At 36.6% G+C, this 26,759-nt stretch overlaps 2 protein-coding genes across 2 annotated transcripts in view; one reads left to right on the forward strand and one right to left on the reverse strand.

Annotated features, from left to right (window-relative positions):
• Positions 1-5,873, reverse strand: part of LOC101740145 (proton channel OtopLc) — a 45,692-nt gene extending 39,819 nt beyond the window's left edge. Inside the window, exon 1 of the mRNA XM_038015142.2 lies at positions 5,709-5,873. The gene's annotated coding sequence lies outside the window, so the exon portion shown is untranslated. The remainder of the gene's footprint in view (positions 1-5,708) is intronic.
• An 8,852-nt stretch (positions 5,874-14,725) lies between these two features.
• On the forward strand, positions 14,726-17,718 carry LOC119629405 (uncharacterized). Its single transcript, XM_038015134.2, has one exon. The coding sequence runs from the start codon at positions 14,739-14,741 to the stop codon at positions 17,592-17,594; it is 2,856 nt and encodes a 951-aa protein (XP_037871062.1). The 5' UTR covers positions 14,726-14,738; the 3' UTR covers positions 17,595-17,718.
• The last annotated feature ends 9,041 nt before the right edge of the window (positions 17,719-26,759 follow it).

The raw sequence follows: 26,759 nt of genomic DNA on the forward strand, positions 1-26,759 counted from the left end.
CAACAGCGAGCGCTGGGCTTTTTTCATGTTCCGCAAAATATAGTAGCGGTTTTTTCTATTGACATTGACAATTTAAATTCCATTTAAATATTCAGTCAAAATACATCGAAATGGTTAAAAAAAAAAAAAAAAAAAAAAAAACAATTTTTATTTGCACGAGTTACACTTTATTTGCTGTTTATAATAATACCGTTGAAACAATACAATTCCTGCCAAACGAATTACCTAAGAAATCCGCGTTTCAATAGATGTTATTGTTTGCAAAATAAATATGCTTACAGAAACAAGAATTCGCGGCTCAACAAATAACGAAATTTACTGTTCTTAAACCGGAAATTTTAAATAAACATACTCAACAAATGCTCTCAGAACACTGGTATGTTAGGTATTTGTAGTATACGTGAAAGGGACGCGGTCACACTAACAACGAGTTAACAATAAGACACATCTCAAGTGACGTCACAAACAATCAATCGACAAACAGCCGGTTTCCCAGTATAATGTGTGGTGTGCTCATTACACGCTAATGTGTTCGCGCGACACAGCGAGAACAACGCTTAAGTAGCAGAATAGGCTAATTCAAACGACACTTAGCTTCACAGCAGCTCACAAAACTTTAAGCTCCAGAATGGATCGGTGGCGATGAATAGAAAAGGTTTTTTTTTGCATTGTTGTGGATTTTTATATTATTAAATCAATTAGCATAAATACCATTTGTTTTTCTGTGCATTTGTGGCCGCCATTTTAAATAACGCATTAGATAGGATGTGCGATAACTTCAGGGTTGGCGTCAATAATTCTTTGTTTTTTTTAATTATTTCTAAAAAGTAAAGCTTTTTTATTTCCATCACAAGCAGAAAAGTCTGAGACCCGTTTCGCTGTAATTGATCAGTTCTAGGTCATTAATGAGCAATACTGTACAGTCAATCAGTTACCTAATGCTAAGGATTCCTTTAAAACTAAGTTGGAACAGCGACACAGGGAAATATAAATTTTGACCCGTATGAGGTCGCACTCATGCTAAATATAAATTATAGGTAGTTGATAATGGTATATTTTCGATTTCAAACTGACGGCTCCGTATTCGCGATGATACCGCTAAAAATGCATATTTTATGATAACAGGATATTATTTTATTCACGTACACAGAGATACGATATATGAAGCATTAAGAGGTACTCAGAGTCCCTAGACTCCTAGACTCCGTCCCTAGACGTCGTAGCGTGACCCGTTTTGACATTATGAAAAAATTCAATAGCATTGATATAATATGAATAAATAAATAACTGGAAACAAATCACACAATCAGTTTCATCCGGTCTCAAACTAGGATTCTCTGTGTTATGGGTACGAGAGACTGACATACATACTTATATACGTTTAAATATATACATAATAAACACCCAGACAAAGAGCAAACAAACTTCATATGGAAATTAAATCCACGACTCTCGGCACTAACCACTGGACTGCTTAGTCTGTCAATACATTTCAAGGCTTCATTTAAAGAAACTAAGTTGCCTGATCCAATTGAGTTTCAAGCGACCACCAAAGTCTATAGAATAGACACCACAACGTAATTAGTATGGTCCACCCTGAAGCATAGAATAGTGCAGCTGCAAAAATAGGCTACTTAGTCATATCAACCTAGGCTCGCATATGACCTCCCTATTTACTTCAGCATTGAATCACGCGTCCTAGCCTAAACAGCGACATAGTTGCCCAACACAGTTAAAAATTTTACCTTCAACCTCGACTTCGAGTGGGTAGTGGACGTTTTGACAACAAATAACCAAAACTACCTTATATTAGTTACATTTACTCATTCTCTTCCAACACCACACAAACTCACGTCACTAGTACCGTTTAAATACAGTACTAGTGCAGTTACAACTCTAACGTGGAACAGTTCGTGACTTCACCATCTAATTGCCTGTTACCACGAGATCCGCCTAATCATTATCACACGAACTTTCTTTCGGATTGGACTTAACAAAATAAAAAATATTTGAACTCTATATAAAAGCAGTTCATGCCGTGCGAGATGGAATAACTAGAATTTTGTGGTGGTTTAATTATAAAGAACAATTACTAAATTAGTAAATGGTTATCTTTAACCTAGATCTCTATCAATATTATAAAGATGTTTATTTATATCATTGGCTTAATTTATGGAGCTATTGGACTGATTCTAAATACTGTTCCAAAGTATCATGTCTTTTATTTATTAAAGAATTGTTTTTAGTTACCAATAATGACAATGTATAAAAAATAATAATTCAATTCACAAGTAACGATATCCAATTAAAGCCAGGTGGGTAGTAGTCAATAATAGCCGCCACGGAAATCGAAATGTAAAGGCGAAACGTGATTGGAATGGCCACGCTGAGATTTTAAAGCATAACAGCACTATGGAACTTGGAACCTATCTTTAGTACCGCAACTAAAGATAGGTTCCGAGTTCCATTCGCAGCTCACTGCTAAAATTACTACCAAATACTCATTGAAACAATGGATACCTCGTCTTTTAAATCAAACCATCGATCGCTTAGCAATAAAAATGGGCAGCTCGGCTGTACCATTACAGACCCGACACACTTCCCCACTTTTCGACTCTGATGAGGAGTTTACAGTGGCTATTACTGATGTGGCAAATGAGGAAATTTAAAGAATAGATCAATATCAATTAAGTGACTGAGTAACTTTTTGTGAAAATTTCAAAATAGGAAACAAAAATACGAGCAAAATACGTCACATCCTCTGGGAAGACTATCTCGGGCATACAAAACTGATTAATATTTTTAATTATTTAAGCGTAGAATTTTATGTCAATTATTATATTGGTTTTGTACAAATGGCATGCATTCACTCTTTCTGAAAACATCAATAATCATTAAAATTGTCATCATTGAAAAGATTTCAACTCATTAATCGGGTCTCATTCTATGTTTATAAATATCCCTACTGTAGTTCCTGACTGTCCATGAATTACAGACGTGAATAAATACCTTGAAAGGGTCCTATCACCAATCCGAATTTCCATTACAATTACCTACTATAATGCGCTCAATGCTTCGAAATGTTTCTTGGCCTCCGACTTGCATTCTTAAAATCATTTATTACTTTAAGAATCTAAACAGTCTTCTTTCCAAAGATAATAATTCAAGTTACAGTAACTAGTACAGATTAAACGGATTTACATAGAAAACGTAAACAGTCATTATGTGATTTGAATTCTTGCCAAATAGTCCTTATACAGTTGGCTGATGGCTAAATTACGCTAGTTACGAGTCTAGGGAAAACGCTTGAGATTTGTACGGGATATACAGAGATTATGGAAACGACACTCTTATATTTGTATTTCATTACCATAGTTAGGTAAATTAACAAACATAAACCATGTTCTAATAAACCATAATATCATCATCATCATCTCAGCCTGTCCATTGTCCACTGCTGAACATAGGCCTCTCCAAGTGATCTCCAGTGCAGCCGGTCCGTTGCCACCTGCATCCAACGTGGCCCAGCGGTTCTTACCAGGTCGTCGGTCCATCTCGTAGGTGGCCGTCCCACACTGCGCTTGCCAGTACGTGGTCTCCACTCGAGGATCCTTCTGCCCCATCGGCCGTCCGATCTTCGCGCTATGTGGCCTGCCCACTGCCACTTCAGCGTGCTAATCCTACGGGCTATGTCAGCAACTTTGGTTCTTCTACGGATCTCCTCATTTCTGATTCATTAAACCATATACCATAAACTAATTGGGCCTGTAATTAGGGAGGACACTGACCGATTTTTACTTTAATTCAGTGTTTAGCTGATCGAAAATTTGATTCGAAAATAAAGACGGTTTTGTTAGCGATACCGGCTGTGGATGTTTGTAACTGAAGTCACGTTTCACTTGATTAAGCTCTCACCGCTCAAAAGCTTAGTCGCTTAGTTATTAAGGCCTTTTCAATTGCATTGTACAGCCCGTTTGGACAACAATTCTACTACACCCCATTGCACCTTCATAAATCTTATTCAATCAAATTATATCATGATTTCTAAAGATTTTGTGAGACGTGATTTCAAACACTTCTAATCAATTGGTCTAATTAATTGTCGTATAACTTTCGAATATTTAACAATTACGGTCATGGATAATTTTATTTGCAATCAAAATGGCGAAATTAACTAATTTTACTGGTGGTAGGACCTCTTGTGAGTCCGCGCGGGTAGGTACCACCGCCCTGCCTATTTCTGCCGTGAAGCAGTCTATGAGCTCCAGTAACCACTTAACACCAGGTGGGCTGTGAGCTCGTCCATCCAACTAAGCAATAAAAAAAAATATAAAAAAATAAGCCACTATTGCTGTATTGTAGCTTGCATTGTTGTAATAAAACTTAGTATATTATTGTTTGAATTCCAGAGAAGATATCTGTTTTAATAGCATCACCATACAATAGGTGGTGCGGGCGTAATTTAAATAAATCGATATTTTTCATACGTTTGTAGAGTTTGTAGTGCGTGATCGATTTCATCAGTTTTATTTAATTTATTTATTTATTTATTACACTTCATGTAAAATTTACATTGGCGGACTCAATGCCTAAGGCATTCTCTACCAGTCAATCAAAGTTAGTGCAGAGTGAATAGTGGTAGGTGCAATGTAATTTATATTAAGTTACAAATACATACGCAAAAAAAAAGTATATACATACATAAAATATACACACAAGCGCATTTACATACATACACACATACATACATACACACAAACATACATATAATAAGTTTTTTTTAAGCAGTTTTAAATAGAATGTAAAGTTAATTTACCAAGTATCAAGATGTATGAAGTGAGCTATAGTGCAACTGTCGCGCCATTGAACCATTTGGTTCCGCATCATCTAAAACCTAATTCTATTATGTTAGCTTTGTATGTTCAGAATACAGGACGTATACGCTTCAATCGATGATTAAATTTTTAGTAAATACATCATTACAAATAACAATAGCTTATGAAATATTCATACTGTTTTTCGCTAACCGCAATTTCAAACATCTAACATTAAATCTATGAAATTAAGCCATTTTGTTTGCATCATTATGCAGTTTTGTTATTTTTTACCTGCTTATACTTATTAATCATTTATAGAACATCTTATTCTTCTATTCTCATTCGATGTTTCGGTTAAAAAAAAATTAATTAGCACATAAACATTTCAATAAATGAAAAATATAGAATTTAATTATTTCCCCCTAACAATAAGAGTGATAAATTTTGTATAGCAATATTAAAATACTTAATACCCAAAACGATCTGTATAACAAACAACGTTATTATCTTAACACTTAATGTTATTATCTATGCTTTAACATACTCTCTGGAAACTTTTAATTTTAATACAACTTAAGGAAACTTAATAAAAATCCATCAAACGAGTGATGTTTTTTGACATATTTTTTTCAATACGGAAATGACACTATCGAATGTCAGACGTTAAGTAAATTATTGATATAACTGCGTAAACAGTGCAAAAAAGAGAATATATCGGTTCGTAATTTTCTACTAAGACTAAAATGAAAACGCTCAGTGAATATCAAATCAGTACAAAAACATTCAAATGCAATAACTATAAAAAAATAAACAATCGGCTCCCAAATATCAATATTACTGTTATTAAAAACATCCCATTATTTATTTTGAGAAGCGCTAACATGTACTCACATCTTGTTGAACACACAACTGGCTTATTTCACGAACACGAAAATAACAAAACTATAATTTGTGTAACACCTATTTACTTCATCGTTCAAACAGTAATAATGCAACACAACCACTTTTCAGAATAAAATCTATTGTAGATATTACGCGTTCCGATACTCGCTTCTTGCAAGCGTTGTTTGAATCAGCTCCGAGCTTTTGATGGCTTGTTTTTGTTTAAGCGCAAGAGCGAGACAGTAGAAAAAAACGACACGAACTTTCGGCTGGCGTCGGCCGGTTCCGTGTAGTTTACTCGACGTCAGTCCAAATGTGGATAGCCTTTTTTTATTTACTATTTTATAAATAAATGACTCGTTAGATTGTGACTTACGTAATTAAACCGTTAACATTTAAGTCTAATAAAAGATCGAACCAAATCCTCGACTACACATAAATCCAAATGAAAAAAAGTCAATAAGGTGCTTTATTTTTATATTTAAATCTTATTTCATTATATTGCATTGTACACGTGAATTATAAATAAATGAAACGTTATTGCTGCAATGAAATAATAGTTGAATATTTTATTACACAAATCATTATCCAGGAATCATTGTTGCCGGCAAACCTGTGCATTTTCAACACAATCGAATAAACGACGCGTGGAAGCATTTAACAGCAACAAACGTACAAACAAAACCGCGAATTGTTAGATTATTTGTTATTCTAATTTCGTGGTATTCAGAGTAATTAGTGCTATTATCACAGACTACTCGATCATAATTGCACACTGTAAATTGAGACTGTCGTCACTTGGTTTTTTGTCAACGCAGCACTTCTGAATACTCAAGAAATCAAAAAAACGTAGCGTATCAACTTGATTACACAGCCCTCGTCATCTAATAGCCTCTTATGTGCGCGGGATCAAGATAATAACGGGACCACAAGAGGTACAATTCTCTCCAAATATCCTTAAAAATGTACTTAAATTTTAAAGCTTCACTTAGAAAACAGATATTTTAAAGAGATAATTTTCGAGTAAGAGTATCTCGAATTGGCTCGGTATGATAGCGGTCATATCGGTGATGCGTTACGTTCATAAATTTGTGAACAAGCTCTACATACACACAGATACTATTTACACTAAAATTGTATACATAAATGCCGGTCACAAGAGATCAAATGTATATTGATAGTGCTAATGTGTAATAAATAAATAAAATCGATGGGAAGGAAAGTTATACTGTACTAATGGACTTTAACAACACAGTCCCAATCACCTAACTTTGCTTTAGATTGCGGATAAATAAGTATTAAGTATTGGGGATAGTAATGAACAATGGTATTCTGTACAACACATTATTGTAGATTATTGCCATTTTCAGTTCGGGAATACGTATTAAAAGCTGTACTTGAGAACGGCCGAACCTTTCTCATGGTTTTACTTAAATAAAACATTACTTAAATATTTCACTTTGTATTTTTTTAAATTCATTTTTTTTTTTCAATACCAAACAAAAAATTTATCAATTGAATTTTATTACTATCTGCGAACAATCTCGTTAATCAATCGTCATCACGTACTATAAACTAATTAAAGTTTATTGTATGTCGATATATCCACGCTGTTCTCACGGTGCGTTGAATGGCCCCATAGAAATATGGGGGTGGAGCATGTGGGATCCGAATTGTCCCTTATAACAGTTTTATTTCACACCAACCAGTATCTATAGTGGTTTTATTTATTTCCGGAGTCAAAGACACACCATAAACTAGTTCAATTGTGAATCATATTCAACAGATGTGATGTTAAACATAACATGAGTCCTCGGGATGAATAGTATTTAGATAGAAATGCAATCTCATATTAAAGGGAAGCTGACAATCACAGGAGCACAGTCAGATCCACAGATACGAAGAGGAACTTCTTTTAAGCCTCTTTTAAAGAAGGGCATACAATAGCGCTCAGGAAAACAGTTGTATGGAACCGATTCCTTCCCTCTACTTCGCATCTTTTTCTATCTATTTAGCGTCGCAACGAATTTTACGCTAAACGTTCTTACGTTCTAAAACTTAGTACTTAAAGTAATCCATTTAATATACTTTACTGAGCACCAAACAAGGTATCTTTTTATGCTTTTAGAATACAAACTTTACCACTGTCGTGACTTTTACCATCCAGACCACCCAACCTCGACGATCCGTGAGCAGGATTAAAATCTTCTCGGTAATGTACGTTGACGGTAATATAAATAAAAATCATGCCCTTTCGGATATATATATTTTTTAAATTATTCAGTATATATTTTTAATGGATTAAGTGAAAGAGGTTAGTCCGCTTGGGTTATGACGTAACTGGATCCGCAGACATCAGAAAGTGAAAAATGAATTTAAGGAGAAGGTAGTAGTAGTAGTAGAGTTCATCCATACTACCTAGAGCCACTGCGGTCATCCACAGTGCGTTTCCAGAGGTATTTTTTGCCACGTACCATCCGGCTATAGAATGAGCTCCCCTCCACGGTGTTTCCCAAGCGCTATGACATGTCCTTCTTCAAACGAGACTTGTGGAGAGTATTAAGCGGTAGGCGGCGAAGTCCATGGGCGAGGGTAACCACTCACCATCAGGTGGACCGTATGCTCGTCTGCCTACAAGGGCAATAAAAAAAAAAGGTAATCGAGGGTATGATTCTGTTGCTACTATCATTAACGAATATTAGTAGTGATCGTTAGAGTTCGCCGGAAATTCTTAATCATACAAACCGGGGGGATTGACTTTCGGTAGGAAGAAAAACATACACATGTTCGTACGATTAATCTCTAAGCTTCGGTGCTTAATGCTTATTATTTTAACAAGTTGGTGTAGCGTGTGCACGTATGTTTACACGCTCGGTAGCTTTCATAACACATCAAATGGCCACTTGCGCGACGGGAACGCCAAACATTCCTTAACTTCATTGCGAGATGGAGTCGAAAGATATGTTTCGGGTAAAGTGTTTTTGTAAATTAAAGACAGCGAACGTTGCTTCTAAATTCAAACTAAAACTCAGTTAAGAACGTATCCAGAAAATCGGGTAGCTGATAGTGAAATTTCATCATGATGTTGAGTGTGAGTGATTCACTCAGCATGGTGAAGAACAGATCAGACCATTCCAAAGCCATAGATAACTTATGTTATTAAAGAGGCATGTAAAATAGACAGTCAAAATGGTGGACCCATTTTTTTAATCAATTGTCGTTTTATGCACACGAGGTTACAGCCCTCCTAATGGTAAGTAGTCACCGTCGCTTATAAATCACAGCCCAGCCTTTGCCCATCACTGAAGACTCTCCTCAAGCCTCGTTTGAATTTACCATAGTGTTGGGAAATACCGTAAATAAGTTCATTCCAAAACTTTTTATTTTTTATTGGTCAGATGGGTGGGCGAGCTCACAGCCCACCTGGTGTTAAGTGGTTACTGGAGCCCATAGACATCTACTAACGTAAATGCGCCACCCACCTTGAGATATAAGTACTAAGGTCTCAAGTATAGTTACAACGGCTGGCCCACCCTTCAAACCGAAACGCATTACTGCTTCACGGCAGAAATAGGCAGGGCGGTGGTGTCTAGTGCCTACCCGTGCGGACTCACAAGAGGTCCTACCACCAGTAAAACTGGATTGGTTGGCAAAAAATATCTCTGAAACGCACTACCGATGAATGATAGTATGGATGAGGTCTGCTCCCGTGTTTACTGTCACTGACGTTTGGTTAGTTTAGTATGACCCTCAACCATCGCATGTAATAGAAAAATTACCTCAAATGTTAGAATATAATAATTTTTGGTTGAGATTTTTGTATTTAAATGAGAACTAATAAACATTCTGAAGTGCGAAAAACAGAATAGCATTTTTTTTTAAATATATATGGATATATTAAACTGTATGTATTGTATGTATAGATTTTTCAAACCATTGTATAAAATGCGTACCGGAAAAGAGGTCGATGGTCGAGTAATGTAATCATGACGCATCACAGATAATGGATTACATTTCTTTTATCATACAAATTAAAGTTATTATTCTTCTTAATTAACTCATCTGGCTGTCCACAATCAAAAAATTTAAGTAAAATCATATTTTTTAGAACGAAGCGCCATTGATGATAGTTAAAAGTAATTGGTTTTTGCTTAATATCTTTTCATAGAAAACGAACTGAAGATTTTTTTTTAATTTATGATGTAATTTTGATTAGAGAGTAGAGTAATAAATATCCATGAAATAATGATAACGTCATTATTAAACGGGCATGAAAAATGAATAAACAATGAATAGGTGTTAATGAACTACTTTAATGAATAATGTCTAAATCTCAGATATCATTTATTCAGAGGGTGAAAAGCTATTAGGCTTAAACGACATTTTTGCCACTTTAGAAAAAATTATTTAGAAAAAATGTCATAACAAAAAAAAAACGATTTCAGCTATTTGAATGGAGTAAACTTAATTTAGCGGTCCATGAGCGACGGTAACCACTTGCCATCAGGTGGGCCGTATGCTCGTCTGCCTGATCGGGCAATAAAAAAATAAAAAATTTAAGTTCAATTAAAAACATCGAACGCAAAAGGCACCTTTAATTAGAAAGATAAAGGTCGCGTATTAAGTGAAAAGTCGCTTAAACAAAATCAAAGCCTTGCAGCCCTCGATTTATGAACAGCGAATTATTTTAACTTAGTTTTATTTACATCTAAACTGTTGATAACTGACACGGGCTATGAATTGTCCAACCATTGGGTCTACGATGTCAAATACGCCCACTTACCAAAGAGAGGTCGAATTATTATAGTCACAACTAAAACAGTTCTACAGACAAGACAAACGAAAAAAAAAACTATTTAACATTCACAAGCCACTATACGCAACACTGATGTACTTGGAAATAAATTGACAGCGGCAAGAACTTGTAGCATGTTAAAATTTATTTATAACATAATATTGTTATTATTATTACATTGTAAGATGTAAAAATAGATTTAAATTTTAATAATTAATTGTATGTTGAACGGACAAACGATCCGAATTTTTATATAGTGACTGCGAGTGAACAAAGTTGTTTTCAATGTAGAAATATAAAATAAATGTACATCTAGACACACTTTGTATCGGTCCTCGCCAAGTCAAGCCTTCATCAAACAGAACGCGTACCTAGCGCCGCGTACTTAACGTCGCGCTCTTGTCATGTCACACAAATTGACTAGATGAGTCCAACGCTCCTTGACGCAACGCATTCGCAAAATCATAGTGCCTCTCGATAGCAGTATGAAAATTTAAAAGTATTAAGAAATCGAGTGATTCAGATGTGGCATTGTATAAGCATGGGTATTTTCTAACTATTTATATTATTTTTTCGAGTAATATCTAGTATTTTAAAACACATTCACTCCGAAGCTAAAATAAAATTTGTAAAAAATTACAACGCCTGACGTCAAAGCGTCCTAAGGGCCTGGCCACAGCTACTGGCGGTGCGTTTTGCGGTGCGTTGCGAGGCGCGGCGGGCGGTGTGACTTGCGGGGGTATGCCACAGCTAGACTAGTTGCGACGGCGGCGGCGTCAGAGGTGCACGTATTTAGAAAGCCCTATCAAATTTCCCTTTCAAAAGTGGCACGATATTACCTTGAAATAAGTGCGTTCTTAGCTGAAGATATTATTCAATCAAGAATAGGAGCGCACCCAGTTAGAAAAAGAGAGAACTTTGCGAATTTCACCCTATTTATTAGGTATTCTATTAGGAATATAAGAACTATCCCGATAAATAGATTATTAATAGATTCAACCTTCACAGAGATTACCAGGTTCAAATCTCAATTTACCATACGTGTTAATTGCTGATAAAGCCTATCCTCTTAAAAATTATTTGATGCGCCCATATCCACCGGGTAGTTTAAATGCGGAACAAATAATTTTTGACAAAATATTATCCCGGGCAAGTGTCACAATTCAGTACGCGTTTGGTATTCTAACTAATAAATTTCGTATTTTTACGAAAAGTGTAAAGGGAAACAAAAAGCCCGCGATATTGATTATAAAGGTTTCGTGCCTTAAAAGAAAGTGATGGAGACAGAGATGCAGATTTTCAGCAGTTTGTTTCCCAGTTTGGAGACTCCAATATTCACAATAGCGTACGCAGATCAAGACGGAATAATCGAGCAACGGTTCAAGCATCTAGAATACGAAATCAATTCAAATTTCAAATTTTATTTCAATAATCCTATCCAAGAGTATCTAGGAAACCATTAGTACCAGAAAATTGTTGTTTTATTTCGTCCCACATTTTTTTTATAACATGCCTATATTTATGATGTGGATGTTTTAACATCCATATTTTTGGTCTACTCAGTATTTCACTAATGAATTGTTCCACATCCATTATATTTTATTAGCTCAACGCGCGGTAAAAACAAAATGATTTGTTTCGGTCGCGCGATGCCTCAATGCGTCCACCGACACCGCCGCGTGCGCCGCTCTGAACTGTGGCCGCCTCCATATTGTCTAGTACATTTGTTTCACTCGCACATCGTGCAGCTCGTCTCCGCCAGATGTCACGCGCCTCTCACCGCTCCTCGCAACGCACCGCAAAACGCACCGCCAGTAGCTGTGGCATACTTCATAGGTTGTCTACCATTTGTTTTCGCCGCTCCCGCTTGCCGCGCCTCACGACGCACCGCAATTCGCACCGCTCTCGGCTGTGGCCAAGGGGTAACGCCGCCACAGAGCGCTGCGTACTTATAGCGCTGGGTCTCTGTTTGACGGTATGTTACCATAGTAGTACAACACATCTCGGCGTCATAGCGCGGCGTCAGTTTAGCGCTCTGACGCGCGCTAATTACGCGTTCTGTTTGACGAAGCCTTTAGTCAGCTGGTCGATTTAATTCGAGATGCTTGCGCTTTCCTAATAACTTTGGCTTACGATAGTAATTAGTAAAAATAGTTTGTAATTGTATGTTCTGTCACTTTATGTTATTTTTTTACATATCTCCACTCTCTTCTCCTTCTTTGTGTTTGTGCTTTCCGTTATTTGAAAATAAACTGATAGTAAATAAATAATAAATAAATATTTACTAACAATCACGCCACGTTAACTGGCCCCGTGATAAGTTCGTTAAGAACTTGTGTTACAGGTACCATATAACTGAAATAAATGTAAGATTTTTATTATACACATACATATATTTAATATACATCCATAACCCTGGAAAAGACATTTATATTTATCATACAAATATCTTCCCTTGGCGGGATTCGAACCCGCGACCCCCTCGTGTAGTGACCATGTCACTTACCACTACACCGTTTTTAAACTGCGCGGGCGGTTTAATTTTACAACACTTCAAGCTTACCTAACTGATGATAGTATTAACCATGATGTACTAATGCAATATCCATTTGCGTAACTCAGTGCAACATGGTACTTTATTGAGCAACGAGAATAACTCGGTGGCTCGAAGCCGGATGTAACAGTGAAACGGCATCTTATCAATGATCTTGTATGTAGTCAAAGAGTTCAACTCAATTATACTATAAAATAAGGTATAAACTTGTGAGATAATCAAACTATTTGATATTTATTGGGCAAGACGCTGTCTACCGAAGAGGTTTTAAACCTTTTTTAAAACTCGTTTTAAACCTAATTTGAATTCATCGAAGAAGAACGTGCTCTAGCGGCAAGAGTAGACGTGGGAGTGTGAAAGCAACGATTCTTGGTAGTGGGAACAAATTATAATGCGATGGCGGGTGGTGGTCATCTTGGACAATTATGAATCAAAACACAAAGATATTAAGTACAACAGCTGTCGTGCATGCCATATTGAAACGCATTTCTGCTTCGAGCCAAAAATAGGTAGGGCGGTTGTACCTACCCATGGGGGCTCATAAGACGCCCTACCACCAACAAATCTGGGTATAACCGATTTGCATCAAGTAAGCCTATATATATCTTTCCAAATAATCCTAAGAAACAAAAAATCTATACTTATTTCAAAGCGACTGTTTTGTGTAAATTTCGATATACTGATAGTCATATTATTATATCCTATATTGAGTATTATATAATAATTACTACGATCCAAATTGAATCTAGACAATTTAAAAATCTAGTTTAGTTACATATTATCTGCACTTAAGTAACCTTAGCTACAAACAAAAGTTACATTGCAAGTGCTCAAAGCATACTTTATCGAATTGCATACCCTATATCCTTCTGACAAGAGCTATTTTTGTATAACACGTAATCGGATCTGTTTCTAGCAATGGAAGTGAACGTAGCTGTAGGGTTAAGGCCACGTCCCTGGCAATAGTCTAAAATAAAATAAAAATTCATGCAAAGTTCACGTTGTGCAACTGCTTATTTTATTTGTGTGTCAGTGAAACTGGCTCTCTCTGACAATAGTTATGAATTTAAGTTAATAAGAATATTGTTAAAAATAAGAATTGAAGAAATACGTTTGAACAATAAGTATTGTTATCGTTAGTTGACGGTACTTACTAAGCCACAACTGCCAACAACAATTATTCAAAGTTTGGAATTAGAAAAACGTCACACGAATCAATATTATAATCAAACAAAAAAGGAAAAAAAGCTCTCTCTCTTTCTCTCTCTAGTTTTCTTATTTATTTATAAACAGGATGGATTTTGAATGGTAGTTAACTTGAAATATTTTTGAAGTCTATATATGACTTACTTAGACCTATATTTTTCTTAAATAACTTGAACTAATTTGCGTAATCACTGGTGGTAGGACCTCTTGGGAGTCCGCACGGGTAGGTACCACCACCCCGCCTATTTCCGCCGTGAAGCAGTAATGCGTTTCGGTTCGAAGGGTGGGGTAGCCGTCGTAACTATACTGAGACCTTAGAATTTATATCTCAAGGTGGGTGGCGCATTTACGTTGTGGATGTCTATGGGCTCCAGTAACCACTACTTAACACCAGGTGGGCTGTGAGCTCGTCCACCCATCAAAGCAATAAAAAAAATAAAAAAAAGTTTCTTTGACAAGACTTAACAAAAATTAATTACTTAAAATGGATAAAGATAACCACAAGACATATAAAATTATGAGCTTCAACTGTATGAGCCTAAAGAGGTCTATGGATTGCATACGGCTACTGAGTAAGAAGGTGGATGTAATGGCACTCCAAGAAACATGGTTATTACCAACCGAAGTACCTGATCTGGGGTTGTTAAACAAAGACTTTTCTTATTTTGGTAAATCAGCGATGGACAATAGCAGTGGGTTATTGCGCGGCCGTCCTTACGGTGGCGTAGGCCTATTATGGAGAAATGATTCATTTCAATCGGTGTCTGTGATCCCCTGTGCGAGTGAGCGTATTGTCGCGATCAAAGTGTGTGTCGCGGATCGGTCTATGTTATTTTTTAGTGTATATATGCCTACTAACGAACTTGATCATTTATGTGAATTTGTTGAATGCCTCAGTGAAATATCTGCTATAGTTGAGAATGAACATGTTGAATCTATATATGTGTTAGGAGATTTTAATGCCCATCCTGGCAAATTATTTGGAAATGAAATGTTAAGTTTTTGTGCGGAGCAGAATTGGCTATGTGCGGACATTGAGAGACTAGGTATTGACTCTCAATCATATACTTACACTAGCGTTGCGCATGGTACCTGTTCGTGGCTCGACCATTGTTTAACTAGTGTGGCCGCGTGGCGGACAGTAGTAAACGTAAAAATACATTATGATGTTTTCTGGTCAGATCATTTTCCATTGGAGGTCGAATGTAATCTTGAAAGAGTTAGATCCATGACTATTCCGCCTAATATTAGTAATGTAAATAAAATTATATGGGGTGAACGCACAGGAGATCAAATTGATATGTATTTTAAATATTGTAATGATAAATTGAAATTAATAGATTTTCCTCTAGAATTGAACAAATGTTGTGATAAAATGTGTACTAATGTGAATCATCAATCTGTTATAAATAATTTTTATATGTGTATTATTAATGTTTTAACTGAAGCCTCTATTAACTGTTATGATAATTTTAGTAATAAGTGTGAAATAACCCATAGGGGTATTCGACCATTGATTGGGTGGAACAAGCACGTCCGCAGTGCTCACCGGGTGGCTAGACAAACTTTTCTTTGCTGGGTGTGGAACGGGAAACCTCGGAAAGGAACTGTGTATAGGGATATGGTGGAATCGAGAAAAATATTCAAAAAACAGCTTAAATTTTGTCAAAACCATCAGGAACAAATAAAAATGAATATTCTTGCCACAAAACACGAACAAAAAGACTTCCGAGGTTTCTGGAAACAAACAAGGAGATTGAGTCCAAAAGCTGGTATCCCGGTGAGCATTGATGGCGAGTGTGAGCCTGTGAGGATTGCTAATCTGTTTAGAAACCATTTCAGGGTACAATCACCCGGTCAGTTAAGTAGAGGTGCTGATGCTGGGGTGGTGGACCCGAGTCGACCCTCGCATGTACCACCTCGGATAACAACGAAGGAAATAACTAAAATTATAATGAATATGACTAAGGGTAAGTCTCCCGGTCATGACCACCTCAGCATTGAGCACTTTCAACACGCCGGTCCGCATTTACCTAGATTGCTAGCGCTCTTATATACCTTCTGTATCAGACATTCGTATCTGCCCGGGGCGTTAATGAGAACGGTCGTTGTCCCGATTTTAAAAAATAAAACAGGCGACGTATCGGATCGTAACAACTATCGGCCGATCTCCCTGGCAACCATAACTGCTAAGGTACTCGATGCAGTGCTCGAGCGGCAGGTGAGTGATCATCTTACATTAAGTGATGCTCAGTTCGGTTTTAGACCGATGTTATCTACCGAGTGTGCAATCCTGTCGCTAAAGCATGTGGTGGGATACTACACGGAGAGGAATACGCCTGTTTATGCAGTGTTTCTCGATCTTTCGAAGGCTTTCGACCTAGTCAGGTACGACTTGTTGTGGGGTAAGTTGAGGCAGACGGGCGTACCGGGACCTTACGTGGACTTGTTCTCCCATTGGTACGAGTATCAGACCAATCAGGTAAGATGGTCAAACACACTTTCGGAGGAGTACAGGTTGGAATGCGGGGTGAGGCAGGGGGGCTTAACCTCACCGGCGCTTTTCAACCTGTATATTAATGAGTTGATCGAGGCACTCGGTGAGGCACGTGTCGGCTGCTCGATTGATGGTCACTGTGTGAACAGCATCAGTTACGCTGACGACATGGTGCTGTTGAGCCCATCGATCGGTGCTCTCCGGCGGTTGTTGTCCATCTGTGAGAGGTACGCGGAATCTCACGGGCTCCGCTATAATGTTAAAAAAAGTGAACTGCTCGTCTTTAAGGCAGCAAAGACAAAACCGAGTTATGTGCCACCAGTGACGCTCGGAGGTACTCCACTGAAGAGGGTTACTGAGTTCAAATACCTTGGCCATATTGTAACTGAGCACCTTAAAGATGATGCAGATATTGAAAGGGAACGGAGAGCGTTGGCTGTCCGCTGCAGTATGCTGGCCCGCAGGTTCTACCGTTGTACCGCACAGGTTAAGGTAACCTTGTTCAAGGCGTTTTGCCAGTCCTTATATACCTGTACCCTGTGGGTTCGATATGCGCGGCGGGCATACAATGCTCTCCGAGTGCAATATAATAATGCTTTCAGGATGTTGTTGGGGCTCCCGCGGTACTGTAGCGCATCAGGTATGTTTGCGGATGCTCACGTGGATGATTTTTCATCAATCATCCGCAAACGAACGGCCTCACTGATGCGTGGGGTTCGTGCGAGTACTAATAATATCCTGATGGTTATAGGTAATAAACCCGAATGTGCTGTTTTGAGACACTGGGTTCATATACATACCCATATACCAGGTGCCTCAAAGCAGCGCAGATTTATGAATTAAATGTTTAAATGTTTTAATTGCTAATTTTAATTTTAATTTTAATTTTACTAACCATAGTTCTAAGTATTATTCAACTTACAACATATGGACTTGAGAGGGTCTGAATTAAATGAATTTTATTTTATTTATTTATTTTATTGAATTTTTCATAACAAATAATAGCGGTGTTCTTTTTTTAATTCGGTATAACCGTGTATATACCTAAATTTGTTTTGTTTATGATGATATATTTTGTTTCATTATTTTTCCTTCCTATTTACTGGTTAGCCTCGAGGGGTTATTTTAGCTAGACGCGGCTTGATAGGCGAGCTCACGGGACTCAAGCATGAAAGAAATTGTTCACGCTAGCAAGAGCAATGCTTCGTTGAATCTATCACCGGATCTCAATCGCGACCCACTGAGAAGATTCAGCGAGAAACTATTGGGAAACTGAGTGGGTTTTGTTTGTGGGTGTTACATATTGATAATGCACTTACCAAAACATTGCAGTCAAGTCGAGCTTAAGTAAGGAGACCATGGTTGGTCACAACTAGAACCCAACATTATTTTCTTGCATTGGTAATTATGTAGCTTATTAACTCTCATTAGTATTAGTGTTTATAGCTATCTTATAACTGAACTTAATTTGAAAATGTGGCTTCGATTCACCGCTAAAACTTTACTCTGTAAATAATAAAATGTATATATAACTCACAGATTTGGTTTCCTCTTTATCCCCTGAAAAATACTAGATTTTAATAAAAAAAGATTCAGCTTACTACTTTACGTTCGTTTTTCGATGCATTAATATCACAAGAGACGACCTCACGAACTCATTTGAATATATTTGAAGGAGTACAAAGATATTGATGTATTTCATAACAAAAACACAGGTCGAATCACATCGAATTTGATCGTGATGTCATCAGTAGTGTTGGTATACCGATGGACCCTTTGCTTTGGGTTCGATGACCCCGGCCACCCCTGAGGGGCGACAGGCCGTCTAACACCCCCTCACAAATGCTTAAGTGCATACGGGCATGCGCCAAAAACGCATCTACATTTTATAATAGGCTTTCTTAAACAAAACCCTCCGTTTGAATATAAAAATTTAATTTTGAATATAGGTAGTTGTAGTTGCCTTCTCAAGGAGTAATTAGATATAATTAATACCGAATTTGAGTTTGATAAACAATATCACAGTAATTATAAACGCCGTGAAGTGACCATACCGATAACATCAATCAAAATGACCGAAAATCCTCGCCAATGCCATGAAAAAAACGATGCGTGCGATGCTTAGGGTATTCTAAGGTAGGTACTAAAGATTTGCGCGCCAACCTTCCTTAAAAGATGGCAATCGAAGACAAAGAAGATTGCAGTAGTGAAATACTTCTGTATAAATATATTACGTAGTTACGTAATAATTAAAACCTAAACTAATTTTTTTTAATGATATTAAAACTTTATTAAATATATTATAAAAGCTATCCGCTATATATTAACATTCGAATTCGAAATTCTAACTTTCAATTAAAATTAAGAACAGAAAGGTAAAATTTAAAAACAACTCCAAACACGCTACAAGCATGTAGAAAATTAATTCACGCGCGAGCATACCAAAATAAACGTGTGCAATGTTCTCTTGAGATTAAAGACATGACGCAACCCCTTCTCAATACAAGCCCGCCTAATTAGGTGTCTCCCGCTACTCATGCATTGGTAGTGCAAGGGGAGAATTCTCTAGATTGATTATGTAATATTAAGTATATAAATAATTTAAATACTAATGCTCAATTTGCAAAGAAAAATATTTTTGACTTGAACGAACTTTTAAAGTTATACTTATTTTAATTTTATTGTAGACATTGCACACTATATTTTGTCAATAACGTTAAAATCTTTGAAATATGTTCAACATATTCTTAAAATAACAATTTTGATAATAAATACAACTCTAGCACAGGTAGCCGCAGTCAAACAATTTAGAAAAGTTATCTTACGGAATATAATTTGGAAGAAAATATGCGTATTCCATTGTACATAAGTTATTGCGAAATGTTTATTTACATTTTGTTTGACCTCGTTGATAGACACGAATTGAATGAAGATAGATCATATCTAAATGAACAAGAGTGCAACATTATCGGAAACTGTTCTTGGCATTAATTATGTCATTTACAATAACTATCATAATTATTTTATATTCTGTAAGTTTTATTTTAATATAAATCTTGAGTTCACGGCTCAAATGGTGTTAATTGGTCAACAGTGTCAATAGACATCACAACATAAGTGTCGCCACCCATCTTGGGACATGAGTTTCAATTGAAATCTTTCCATAGAAAAATTGGTACCTATCTTCGAGATTAGAACATTAGCTTATTTTATCTTTTAGACAACGACGATCACGTATGATTAATAAATATAAAAAAATTCTCGATATCGAATTCTCGAAATATTGATCGTAATTTCACATATTGATTCTTTTTAAACGTTTTTTCTAGATATTTTTTTGTAAGCAGGTTGACTCGAATCGTTATTTGATAAAAGACGTGTCGTAAAAGAGAATAAGATAGTAAGATAGTAATCAATTATTGATTATATTAATACGTGAAGCAAAAACTTTGTATCCCTTTTTACGAAAATTGCGCGGACGGAGGAGTATGAAATTTTCCACACTTATAGAGAATATAGAGAAGAAGTGCACAATGCTAATATTTTTTTTAAATAATGCATAAAAGATACATTAAATCAATAAAGAAAGCATTACCCACACTACCATGTATTTGACACACACACGAATGCATACTATTTATTGTCAAACTTTTGTTCTTGACGTCTGCGGTCAAATTGAGAATAGATTAAATATTGTTTGTCTTTATTAATATTTTTCTATAGTGTAGTCTTGGCGTTGAAAATACAATCATAATAGTGTACAAATTTACAATTCCAATCAAGTATAGTCGAATTTAGACTACTGCGGGACCTCTAGTTGATTATAATTATTAAATACTATGCTTGTGATTATCAGGTCCGACGGGTCATAATATTATAATTCCAGTTTGTGCAGCACAAAATCAAACTCCTCACTTAGGGATGTTAAATCGGACAAATTTGGTAACTAAACAAAACGACCATGTGCCTTGAACTCTGACCATTAGACGAAGAACCTTTATAATTCACACAAAAAACTGCCAAACGATCATTAGCGCTTTGATGCAAAAAAAAAGGTTATATCTTGAACTGGTTTCATTAAAATATGTGACCGATTGAAGTTTTGAACGTCCATGTTTTTTTACTTACTTTATTTATTTCTAATCCATTCACATGCTGTTCACCCGAGATAGAATTACGAATAGATTATTTATACATGAAATCGTCGTGGCCTACAGAATAAGACATCCAGTGCACGTTGTGCTCGTATCGATCGATGCGACTATGTTGGCGTTTGAATTGAAACTCATGTTCACAAATATTTCTTACATATTATTATTGCGATTGGTAGTTTTTCCCCATCTATTGCTAGTAAGCTTGAGGGGTATGGCTTCACCGATGCTCACGGGGCTCAGCCTAAAAGATTTTGCTAACATCTGTTCTAGCACTACTGCGCTGAATCTACCAACAATGTGTATGCAATAAATGTACACAACCTGCAAATTTCGGGCGTGAAATAATCACCTCAAATCATGTTCGGATTTCACGAACCTGAAAACATCTGGTTTTGATAATATTTTATCGTGAATACTTTAAATTACTTAAGAACAATAGACATAATTTTATTAAAGGAATCTCAACACGAAACTGAATGAGAGAGTTACGGACAGCCCTCGTTTGAGGTCAAATAAACTAGACAACAACAAGTTGAGTTGAAGTGTGTCAATAACTGTTACGCATCACGTAAGATAAAACAAGTACCTGTTTTTTTGCTTTTTTTTTAAATTGCTTTGATGGGTGGATATGAGCGCACGGCCCACCTGGTGTTAAGTGGTTACCGGAGCCCATAGACATCTACAACTTAAATTCCGCCAGCCACGTTGAGATATCAGTTGTAAGGTCTCACTTTTTAAACAGTACAACGACTGCCCCGCCTTTAAACCGAAAAGCTTACTGCTTCACGGCAGAAATAGGCAGGATGGTGATACTTACGCGTGCGGACTCACAAGACGTCCTACCACAGCTTAATTAAAAAAATCAACAGTTACATCAAAAGAACTGAATGCTTCTAAAATATGACCATGTTAGCTATAATATAAATATAACCTTAACAAATTTCAAAAATTTCCTTCAAGTCTAGTACTGTTTCCGAAAAAGTCCACACCATTGGCCGTCTATGTAAATAGCTTGTATGTTGAAATAAAAATGAAGACGGCTCTAAATCTTGACATCTACCGTTATGTATTAACAAGATTCACAAATCGTAAAAGCCTCCAAAGATAATAAGCCGAATAAATTCACGTGACGTCACGAACGTTACATAAATTCTGCATGTATCGTATCGGAGCGCGGGAAATACAATTAACGGTATCACAGACTGTGGGAACGGAGCTGACGGGCCAAAGTCTCAGAATTGTATGGAGGCCTATGTGATTTACTGTCTTGGAAAAGAGACTGCACTCAACAATGTAAGCGGTTCGCATAAAAACCGTTGGAACGTGCTATGGTCAATATAAATCACTGTCTGTTTAGAAAGAACACTATGTAAAGTTACAACTATAGTTAAGGTTGGTAAAATTTTATAGTCAGACAAAATATAATCAAAAGGTTGCTTTGTTTCACAACTATCTAATAGCATAAAAACCAAATTAATTGTCACTTATCGCTAAAAGTACAAATACCAAAGGTTTCATAAAAAAGTATCGAACTGGAGATAATAAATTTTCTTCTCTCCGGGAATACCAGCAAGAGAGCGTGGGCAGTCTGACGCGCCAAACCACGCGAACCAATAATCGTTTTTGTCGACGATTCCGTTGGTTGTTCGTTCTTCAGGTGGTCACTTCGCCTCTTCTACCTCTTCCGGTTCGATCCCAGGTGGGGTTCGACCTTCAGACGAGAGGGCACGGTAGTGTATCGCCGCATTCAACTGCCCGACGTACAAAGCGCGTTTCCAGGGCGCGGGAATCTCGTAGAAGGTTAGGGCCCGGCCACAGATAACCCCGGCCCAAAACCAAATTCCAAAATTGAAAAAAATGTTAAGTTTTAAGTTTTAAAAAACAAAAAAAATACGCTTTTATAGAAAATCCCACTAAAAAATAGAAAATAAATTCTAGTAAATCTGAATTAAAAATAGTGTAAGAAAATATGATTTTATTGTAAAAAAAATGGTTTTTTTTTGTTTTTTTAAGCTATTATTTATTTTTTAGTTGAATTTCAATTTTTTAATATTTTTTTTAAATATTGAGCTGTCATCGGTCACTAATAAGTATCTATACCAAATTACGAGTTAATCCGACGTTTTGAAGGAGGTCAAAATCATGTTCAAAAATTCCGTTACAAACATACATACATACGTTTGAAGCTAATAAAAGCGTATTAAAAATAAACAATCAATCTAAATCATTATACAATTGATTCACACACACAACAAAATTATAATAACATCTGTCTCATGGGACTTCGTAATTGGAATAGAGTATAAAGGCAATTTTTCCTTTCATAAAGTGCAAGGAATGTTATATTTGAGACAAGAGGTAGAATTTTAAAATATCATTTACATTTCAAATGAATTTTCCTCCTTAATGCCTATTCTACTTTTCAAACTTGATGCATGAAGGTTTCGCGGTATAAATAATCAAGATGATCGATTCTACCCGCGAATTCTCACAATATGCACAAACCACCAATAACATAATTACCTCAACTCAACATCAACCTTTATTATTAATTACTTACATTTGGAAACTGTGTGTCAGTAACTATTAATAAACTTGCCTATTTCCGCCGTGAAGCAGTAATGCGTTTCGGTTCGAAGGGTGGGGTAGCCGTTGTAACTATACTGAGACCTTAGAACTTAGATCTCGAGGTGGGTAGTGCATTTACGTTGTAGATGTCTATGGGCTCCAGTAACCACTTAACATCAAGTGGGCTGTGAGCTCGTCCATCCATCTAAGCAATAAAAAAAAAAAACTTGATGCTTAAAATTATTTTTATTAATGGGAAGAACGAAATACATACTATACAAATTATTCGGAAAATGTTAGAGCATCCTTTTATTGTTAGCTTTTTTAAATATACGAGTAAAATGCAAAAACGGAACAGTTGTATTTTCAAAACAAATCTTCGATTTAACTAAGTAATTCTACAAAATAAGCACGAAACTTTAAATTTTTCTCAAAATAGTAAAAAACTAACTAAACTACTTTATGGTAGGCAGCGGCTTGGATCTGCCCCTGGTATTGCTGAAGTTTATAGGCGACAGTAACCACTCACCATCAGGTGCACCGTATGCTCGTCGGCCTACAAGGACAATAACAAAAAACGTTATACAAAGCGAAACTGAATTGACTTGATTTACATACATTGCTGCTTTATCACTACTAATGATGATCGGCGATTTAAAGCCCATTGTGATATATCTTTTTTTTTTATGATTGAGAGATTACTGGTGGCCCGGAGGCCTTTCCAGCTTCACCAGGACAGGTGGGCGAGCAAAGGCTCAGCCAGGAGGGGTGGGATTTGCTAACAACTGCCCGAGCGCCTCCGAAGGAGACCTAACAACTCAAGAGCAGTTGCTTCGCGAATGAATCTACTACCGGATCGGAATCGCGACCCACTGAGAAGATCCGGCGAGAAACTCAGCGGGCTGATGCATGGGTTAGGCTGCACGTCGACCTCTTTGTCGAGTTCGACGAGTACGGTTACCGGGGTCCCTCAGCCTGCTCCTAGTGTTAGAGCTGAAGGTATCTAATGCAAGAGTTATTGGATCTGATGGATCCGTAAGGACGTGTCTAGGGCGACGACGGTGACTTGCTCCTGCGTGATCAGGATTCGGGGAGTAGTCAGCGGCGGCAACGATAAGGCGATTATCATGACGCACTGATATATCTGGCATCGTTTCACCGCTACAAACTAGTTCAATGCATGCACAAATATACCTAGTTATCATAACAAGATTACTCGTATTGCTTCGGTATTAACTAGAACAAGCTTCACAAGAAAAACCGCGAAACACGAGCCTTGAACGGCTCCATTCAACATTCAAACAGACAGACAAAACAATTTGACGGCGTACTAATTAATGCTTTGCATGCGAGTATTGTCTTATGATAAATGGACAGTTGAATATAATGAGACTGCTCCTTAAGTCTTAAATATAAGGTACAATAGCTCGATGACACAGAAATTATTTAATAGTATCATTGCCAAAAAAGGTGGAACCATTTTTCGTAATTCATTTCTTAAAACAACATTTTGTTGTTACCCTGCTCAATTATCAGATAATTGAGTGTAATGGATACAATATATATACGTGGGAAACTTTAGTGATATCAAAACAAATGTACTCACAATATTAAATTAACGAATTAAAGAATACCCGAAAATTTTTACGACAGCAAAAACTTTTCGTAATTTCTCGGATTTGTATAATGTAATAAACGTGGGATTAAGCCGTGAAAACGACTCATGCATAACATTATTTAATTTTATGATTTCAAGCGTAACATTCTCACAACGCTCAGCACATAATAAAATATTAGTTAAAAATCTACTATTTTTGATCAAACCACATTTATGACCGTAATTACGTACATATTATTATGTAGTTGCGCCGACACATTGCAAACTGGTCTTCGGCAAACGATTAAAGGCTAGTTCGTATAATAAAATACACGGATCAATACGTGAATTTAAACTCGAACAATCTCGTGACTATGAACTTGTGACTGTGAACAATAACAACGAAATACATAATGCTTACGCTTTCATTTTCTCGACGAAAATTACTAGCAGACAACTTCCATTGTGTCCATATTCGTTCACTTATATTATGCTTTCGTGGAGTCGAGCACTCTATTCACTTAAATAAACGTCAAAAACCTCTTTTAAAACCTGACACGGCACGAACACGCTATTAATCTGTCATAAAATAGTCGAAAGTCAATTGAATCTAGTTTTATTTTTTTATTCTTTAATGGAATAAAAACAAACTACGCGCGCTCGAAATTTTAATGATGCAAACGCGCGATCGACTCCGACGCTCGACGCTAACTCGCGGTCGGCGTGCGCTCAGAAACAGCCATACCTATTAAGATTCACGGGGTCTGTTCAAGTCTATTGTGCATCGGTACCACGGCCAGACACGCAAACCCTCTTGCACCGTAGATGAAAACATAGGCGACGCTATAGTTCGCCACCCCCGTTTTGGTCGACTCGCCGACATGCCTCAAAATGAAATCGATTCGAAGCGCACGCCACGCTTTGACTCGGACGTTTTATTATAACACCATTATTTATATACACTAATGCGTTGGACTACTTTTGTTCGCTGGATAATGCATTCATAAATCAAAAATCGGTTGTAGGCGTGACGTGGGAAGCGATATTTTTTATGCAACTTGACTGAATGTCAGATAAGAACTAACGAATTCCAATAATTTATAATTAATAAACACACACCGTAAGAATAAAATGCTGCAAAACAATAATAACACATTTATCTCAGCGTATAATCTGAAATAAACCGTTATGAATTAGGTACGTTACTATCCAATAGTTCTACTTTCATTGTAAGTATACCAGTTAAAAATATTCTGGCAGCTATTTAATTGGATCGTGGCTTACAGCAGCGAACGCGTCAGATGTCAATGACTGAGAATTATTGATAGAACCATCTACATCACCTCGTAATTATAAATTTAATGGCTCTTCACGAATTTTTATTGATAACGGACTATGGACTTTAATAATTTTAATTGTGTTTAAAAGCATTATGGCTATAGATACTGCGAAAAGAAACTTTCTCAAGTATCAGCGAGTGAAATATAATACGATCATCGCCTTATTGTATGTGACATGTTGCTCAAAAATTGCATCAACCTGGGGGTAAACGTTGGAAATTATATAATATATGGCGACATTAGTTCACAGTTCACGTCGCGTCTACACTATAAAATTAGTTGCATGACACTAATTTCACCAAAATATCGCGCAGGGCATGAAACTTATTTGCATTCATGAAATTAATGC

The sequence above is a fragment of the Bombyx mori genome, chromosome 13 (genome assembly GCF_030269925.1).
Source record: "Bombyx mori chromosome 13, ASM3026992v2".
Classification (NCBI taxonomy): Eukaryota; Metazoa; Arthropoda; class Insecta; order Lepidoptera; family Bombycidae; genus Bombyx; species Bombyx mori.